The following is a 7525-nucleotide window of genomic DNA, read 5'->3' as shown; positions in this document are numbered from 1 at the left end:
TGTCCAACCTTTGATCTCTGCTTTTCCTTTCTGGAGTCCAGACAAAATAAAAACTGCTCGCTGCTGATTCAAAATAAATAGTGTGTGTATGTGTGAGAGCAGGGGTGTGTCTTTAAGCTCAAGGCTGAGTCAGTGGCACCCCCAGACCCCCCTCCCTCTGTGCGCACATTCCTCTTCTCATCGGTCATTTCCTCTCTCAATCTCACATCCTCATCGGCCACTTAGGAAAAAACACACACAGAATGTTTTTGAGAATGGATATACTTAGCTCCATATAACCTTCCAAACACACCTTCAAATGGACATTATACATTCATGCAGTGATCTGATTTTTTTCCCTGGGAGCTCAGGTGAGGAGAAGAAAAATTGCCTTTCATAACCACAGAGCATTCACTGAATCATTTTCCCCATGATGTGAAGCTATGAAAAGTAAACCGGAGGCTGGGAAATGGCTGTTTTTCATCTCACAGAGGTAGCAAGCATGCACTAAGTATCTCCCATCTGTGCATTCATGAGACAGAGGTAAACAAACAAAACATCCGCTACCAAACACACACATGGGCTCACTCAGCGCTCGGGAGCAGACGGCGTATACAATATATTTGCACAAGGCAGTTTGCTTGCTCTCTAAGAGAAGGTAATGCACACACACACACACACACACACACACACACACACACACACACACACACACACACACACACACACACACACACACACACACACACACACACACACACACACACAAACACAGTTGTGTTTCCATCACATTACCATGGCTAACATTAATTTCCTGGAGAATGACCCTAACCGTAACTACTACTTGCCTAATCCTACTTCTAATCTTAACCTTAAAGATATCATTTGTAACATTTCCATATGAAATCAGTTATGATTTTGAATAATCCCAATTATTTTCAATAAACCACAAACCTAGAGAATTTTTTTTTCTCCATCAGGTTAACAGTACATTTTATGGGGTTGCCTGTTGACTTTTTATCCGCTTCAAGCAACACTTTTACAATACTATGATGTTAAAAAAAAAAGCTTTCGCAGCAAAGAGTCAGATTCAACCCTGGGTGGCTACAAAAATGACTCAACCTTTGCACACAGGCAACCCACTATACCAGGTGACTTACTGGGTTGCGCTTTAACAGTATATTTTAATCAGACAACTGATTTCTTCACCGAACGTCTAGATCTTAAGTCAGCACAAAAACAAGCTAATGCTAGCACAACTAAACAGTACCTACAACGTTGTTGTTTTTTTAAAGATACTGCTTTAATAAGTGATTTATCGGTTATACTTACCAGGTCCATTTGTTTTGGGGAGGAGGAGACCTCTGAGGACAACGGTTTCTGGTGCAAATTGTCTGAGCAATAAACAAAGAAAGAATCTTTATTCTGGGAAGGTGACCAAAGAAGACAACAATTGCCATGATCCCACGCTACGTCACAAGTTCCAAAACAATATCCCCCTATTGGAAGAAAATTACATAATGTACGATTATTCTGAACCTAACTTTAAACTCTTCACCATAAAATGCATGGAAAGAGGTTACAAGGACTTGCTTTTTGTCTACGAAATAAATGCAAGTCGCTGCCATGGGAGGGACTAAATTGTCCCCACAACATACATACACGTGCACACAGTGTTTAGAGCTGACAATTTTACTTCTCAGAGTTTCTCTGGGTGTTGACCCAGCGTCCACTCCATGATTGACATCTCCCTAGCTGCGTCAGCATGCCGTCCAGATATTGGTCCTCTTATTGGACATTGATATGCTTGCAGGCGTCAGTGTGTGTGTGTGTGTGTGTGTGTGTGTGTGTGTGTGTGTGTGTGTGTGTGTGTGTGTGTGTGTGAGAGTGTGTGTTACCTTCTCTTAGAGAGCAAGCAAGCTGCCTTGTGCAAATATATTGTATACGCTGTCTGCTCCCGAGCGCTGAGTGAACCCATGTGTGTTTGGTTTTGTTTGTGATTAAACGCTGCCCAGTTTACATTTTAACATAATTCAGCTGAACTCACAGTTAAGTCATTTGTCACTCACACATGCTACTGATGGGATTAACCGGTTCTCTTCTTTTCTCCCTCCCTTATCATCCTTTCTTCATCTTTTTCTTGAAATCCCTTTTCCTCTCCTCATCGCTTCATCCCTCTCACTCGTTGTCCTCCTCCCTCCTCCTCCTCCTTCTCCATCTCCTCCTCCAGGGGAGTTGTTCATGGCGGATGGTCGGCTAAAAGAGGCCCAGTTCTGCATAGCTGAGGCCAGCGCGCTATTCCCAAGCTCGTACTCGGTGATGCTGCAGCGGGGTCGCCTAGCCGAGCTCCGGGGCCAACTGGAAGAAGCCAAAGGCTGGTATGACGAGGCCCTGGCCCTCCATCCCACAGGAGAACGCATACTTGTGCACATGGTGAGAAACGGTGAAAGCTTCAGAGCTCATGTAAACACACAAACTACATGCATGGATCCATTTATATTTCTCTACATGAGTCTATTGAATTACAGTTGATGTAAGATGCAGGCCGAACCTTCAATCTTTAACTTGAATACATTGAATTAGATTACACTTCAAAAACGTCAAAGCCAAGTGAGGTTCACACTTAGTTCTGTGACGCAAACTAGTATAAATGTTCTTTAATCCGCAAAATTAAACTGTACACACACAAATGCAGTCAATTGTTAAGAAGATGTAGATATCAACTAGTTAATAACCGGCATTTCAATTGTAGACATTGTAAAGTTTTTGCATTAAAATATCTAATTATTTTCGAACTAGAAGAAATCGGTAATTTTATTCAATGAAATGACCTGTTTCATTTGGTTGCCCGTAATAGCAAAGTAAACCCTTTGCGTATGCGTCATCATTGTAGATCTCTGACAGAAGCTATACCAAAAGTACTTTTTGTCCAGTTTTAAATCTACATTTTACGCTTCTCAGATCTTGGTAATTTGAAAAGGATTAGGCTATTAGAAAAAAAGCGTAGCAAACATTAGCGGACAGCTAGCAGCTCCTCCATAGTATGTTTACCTAATTCCGTACTAAATAAGTCTGACATTTAACTTGTTTGTTTCAATGAAAACAATTGACCAAGGTTTTCCAAAGGACAAAATGCTGTCTGTCTTTCAGTCAAGATTTTCACTACGAAGTCATGTTAATACACTGTTGCCCATAAAGTTGGAATAAATGATTTTACCTCTTCTCAGATAAATTGTATATCTTCTCAAAAATATATTGATCAATCACTTCCAAACATATCACAGTGAAAATGATATAGGAATAAATAGAGGAATGTGTCTAACGGTGTATAAAAGTGACAAGAATGTCAACGTTTTTCTTCTATTAACTAGATATACTATTAGTCGTAGATAAAATAAGTACATACAGTATCGTATAGCATTTAGCTGACGCTTTAATCCAAAGCGATTTACAATTAGTGCTATAAACCATCAAGATCCAAACTAAGTACAACACAAGATAATATACTGTAGGAAGCCATTACAAGAAGCATCCTGTTGAAAGTAAATTGTTTTACTTTACACTTTACATGCATTCATTGGTGCCTTACAAAAGTCATGGCCAGAATGGATCAAACGGCATCATCTGCAATCAAATGCAGAATCTCTTCATGGAGATAATAAAAGGCTTTAAAGTATGTCACCCTCAACCTGACTGTATAATACTAATCTACCCTATTATAAGTTTTTATTGGCAGAAACTTAAGGTTAGCTGATCAAATGTGCGTCTTTGTTTTTGTAATTAAAAATATTAGGCTTGCTTGTTATTAGCCGCTTATATGAGCTCTTAAGGCGACAGTAATGATTGCAGATGCTCAGAATCGTTGCTCTGTTCCTCCCGTGCAGGGCCGAGCTGTGTCAGGATTGTGTTCATTCTTGTCTTAATTATCATATTATGGGCTTGTCTCAGATTGGTGGTTGGCCATTTTTTAGGAAATAGAAACAAACAAACATTTGGTCCATAACCGGCACATGGCAGACTGCTTAATGACTCTCTTTCTCTCTCCCGATCACTTCCCCCTCATTCCTTTCATCTGAGCAGATCCTCTCTATTATTTCCGCACTAGAAGATCCTCTCTCACCCACTCCCACCCACTCCCTCGTCCAGTCTGTCTTGCCGATGGTCGTCTGGATGAACCTCAGCTGATCTGACCTTTGAACTCTCTCTGTTGTCATGGTGAACCGATCGGAGAGGGTTATTCCCCTAAATCCGAGACTCACACCGCCCGACACAGAATATCTGTTGTTGCCATAGTGACCATAGATGTGCCGGTTGATATATATTTTCAACTTAGGTGCTAGCCACCTTGTGACCACATAAGGCTAATGCTTTTGCTCCCACAGCACTGTGCACTTTAGTGTGTGTGTATTTGCAGTCCCATTGGGGTAGACAGAGGTACGCTCCTCTTCCATATTTGGCCTGTGGGAGGAGAACCAATCCCTGGGGGTGTAAAGTTGAAACAAAGCCAGCTGGCAGTGTCCTACTCTGGGTCTCTTACAGGGCAGATGTGTTCTCTGAAAAGTGTGAGTGTGTGTTTGCGCGCATGTGTTTGTGTCTTCCTCCATGGATTTGGCGCACATGTGGACTGTTTTGGACTTTTTTTTGTATGCATGTTCTTGGATTAAGGCACGTTGTAGTACGCAGAAATAAAAACGCTGCTATCTAGATATATTGTGGATTATGTATTACACACTTATCGGCCAGTGTGCTAAATACATACATTTTTGCTTTGTGTTGGACCTTAAGTGGGGCAGTGTGTGGGACATTTTATGTGTAGCACTACCCATCGTTCTGGCTTGCATCAGAATAAAGCCTTCACATGCTGCTACATACTCTGCAGCTCTGGATTCATGCATTTATTTTTACACTGTATCTGCTGTGGACACTTTGTGTGCCGATGGCCCATTTATCCTGCTGTGCCTTGAGGGGAAATCTGATGATGTTCTTAGTTGATATTCTTACACTTGAGCTATTATTCTGCAAAAGTACATACTGTTCTTTCCTTGAATGTCCTCGAGGTATGTTTTTGAGTTATTAGGGCTACACATAAAAAAAGATGTACTGCTACTGTGGCTCCACAATAGGATGCTTCTGATTTCTTTGTGGGATGTTTTAAATGGAGATAAAGGGCCTTTGCAGGAAGTGATACAAAAACAAACATATTTTTATTTTTGTAAGTAGCCATAGATTTCTCTGATTCACCAATACATTTATTTTGTTGTTCTTCTTTTGCAAAGAGAACATTTCAGTCATGACCAATCCTACCAAGAAAATAAAAAAAACATCTAATTTCACAGTCCACAAATTGTGTTTTCCAAAAACATGAAAGCATAACTTTAAAAGAGAGGAACATTAAAACTGGTTGAATGTCATGAATTACATTTGAGATCATTATATGTTTTACCTATAAATATTGGATCCTTAAATGTATGATCCTTTGTACAAAACTCTTGGATGATGATGCATGTTTTCAACTTTTTAGTTTTCCTTCAACACCAGCACTGACACACTGGAAAATCACGTTTACTCTATTTAAGTTTATTTAACCTCCCTTTCACTAATGCTGAAGTTCTTTCTTGTGGCATCCCTCCAACCACTGGGCATCTTTGCACAACGCAAACACATCCACTTATAAAGTGTTAAGGTGTTGTTACCTATTATTGTAATAAAACACACCTCTAGTTTAAACTATTATCTTATTTTAGCCTAGCATATAGACTGGAACATGTGGAAAACAGCTCACACCTGGTTGTTTTATAGTTACATAATGTTAGCAGTTCTTGGGAAACATCAACAAGGAACAGTGACTTCTCCTTTGATTGGTACTTGGCAGCAACAAATGCTAAAGCAAACTGAACAGAAGCTCTTGTTAGATGACCATGTTGGCAAAAAATAGAAACAGATCTCCCAAGAAAACCACACATTTTGTTCCAAAGACGTTTCTACATCTGTAGACTTATTAAATAAACAAGATTAAATGTCAATTTCAGATATTTTCTGGTGCTTCCATTCCTAATGCCAGGCTAATCTGCTAGCTTTAGCTGCTATATTTCAATATGGCAGAAACATTTCTGGCCCTTCCTTAACCACATTTCTCGTAGTTTTAAGATAACTTTCAATGACATTGACAATACTTTTATTCTAATTAAAGCAAAGCAGGCAATAAAGCAAAATATTTTCTTATAAGTTCAAGACAGCGTTGCGTGGCTTCAACTCAACAAACCAGAGTGGAGTGAAATTGTAATTTTATCCACAGCAGAGGAGGAGAGGGAAATGTGAGTAAGGGAAACCCATAACTGTAAGCCTTACTGAAGCCCAGCAGCCCCTGCGCTGTGGTTCATAATAACCAACAAGTCCTCCAACTCATACGACCAAATAGGTCGATTGTTCAAGCCCTTACAGTATTACGACCAAATAGGTTGACTGTTCAAGCCCTTATTACGACCTATAATCACGTTTTAAAGTTTTCGACCTGTAGTGCTCCCGTTGAATGCAAACGGAGGGTTGTATATTCGCAAATAACAGTAACGACTGAATGAACACAAGTGGAGGACTCAATAGCACGACTCAGAGATAGAGGCTTAGGATGCAAAAAAGGTCTTTATAGCCAAGGTTCGGTACACGGGAGATCAGTCAATAAGGCTAACAAAACAGACGAGGAGTAGACAGGGACCGGGTCAGGACACGAAGCTGGGTCAGGTACATGTGGAATCAGATACTAGGAAAAATACTGCTGGAACGCTAGGAATAACTAAGACGAACTGGCACTGAAGGGAATGTGGATGCAGACTAAGTAGGCAGAGGGAGAGAAGATAATGGGTCACAGGTGAGGTTAATTAGGGATGAGAAGCAGGTGGAGTTCAATCAAGGGCAGGAAAGCTGAGACTGAAATGAGAGAAACAACAATGAAAACAGGAACAATAACAAAAACATCAACATGCTGGCTAGGCCCTTACACTCTTATTGCACTATTTCACTTTTTAAAAAAATGTTCTTCTTGTATTTACTATTTACTTGCACTATATTTTTCAGTTTATCTGTGTTTTGAAGCCTGTGACACAAGATTTTCATCGACGTAACTACACTGTAGCTATGTTCGTTTGACAAATAAAGAACCTTGAACCTTGGGTCAGTCCCACACCAGAGGAGTTCTTCCACATCAGCTTTTGTATCAAGAGTTTGATAGTAAAATACTTCAAGGAACTGCTGGTTTTATCAAAGGTGTGACAGCCTTTAACATCATTTTCGGAATCTTTGTAGTTGTTTTGGTCTTTTGTAGTCATTTTGTGTCTCTTTCTGAATATTCCATTCATCATCAATAATCCATCATGGACGCAACAAAGACATCTTAATAGCCTTGTGTATGCTAGATGTGTAAAAACATGTATTTTGCTAATATGCTTGCTATCAACTTTGAAAGGGTATAATATAAAATTGTCAAATCGACAGATTGTTTTCTGCTGAACCCAACTGGCCAAAAAGTATAAGGAAACGTAAGAAAGCTTGC

The 7525-nt window shown here is 39.9% G+C and overlaps 1 protein-coding gene across 1 annotated transcript; it reads left to right on the top strand.

Annotated features, from left to right (window-relative positions):
- Positions 1 to 233: 233 nt before the first annotated feature.
- LOC104945647 (tetratricopeptide repeat protein 7A-like) lies at positions 234 to 5028 on the top strand. Its single transcript, XM_010771356.1, has 3 exons — positions 234 to 350; positions 2210 to 2412; positions 4060 to 5028. Exons 1-3 carry the CDS (start codon positions 299 to 301, stop codon positions 4162 to 4164), a joined length of 360 nt encoding a protein of 119 aa, XP_010769658.1. The 5' UTR covers positions 234 to 298; the 3' UTR covers positions 4165 to 5028.
- Positions 5029 to 7525: the final 2497 nt, after the last annotated feature.

Source organism: Notothenia coriiceps, unplaced genomic scaffold (assembly GCF_000735185.1).
Source record: "Notothenia coriiceps isolate Sejong01 unplaced genomic scaffold, NC01 NC01_scaffold00009901, whole genome shotgun sequence".
Lineage (NCBI taxonomy): Eukaryota > Metazoa > Chordata > Actinopteri > Perciformes > Nototheniidae > Notothenia > Notothenia coriiceps.
This window is presented reverse-complemented; position numbering and strand designations above follow the sequence as displayed.

Bases quoted from the DNA above. Each gene is read 5' to 3' on its own strand.
- LOC104945647 (XM_010771356.1), top strand. From the start codon at position 299: ATGGACATTATACATTCATGCAGTGATCTGATTTTTTTCCCTGGGAGC. The intron at 351-2,209 runs GTGAGGAGAAGA...CTCCTCCTCCAG, and splicing joins TTTTTTCCCTGGGAGCTCAG to GGGAGTTGTTCATGGCGGAT. The intron at 2,413-4,059 runs GTGAGAAACGGT...TCATCTGAGCAG, and splicing joins AACGCATACTTGTGCACATG to ATCCTCTCTATTATTTCCGC.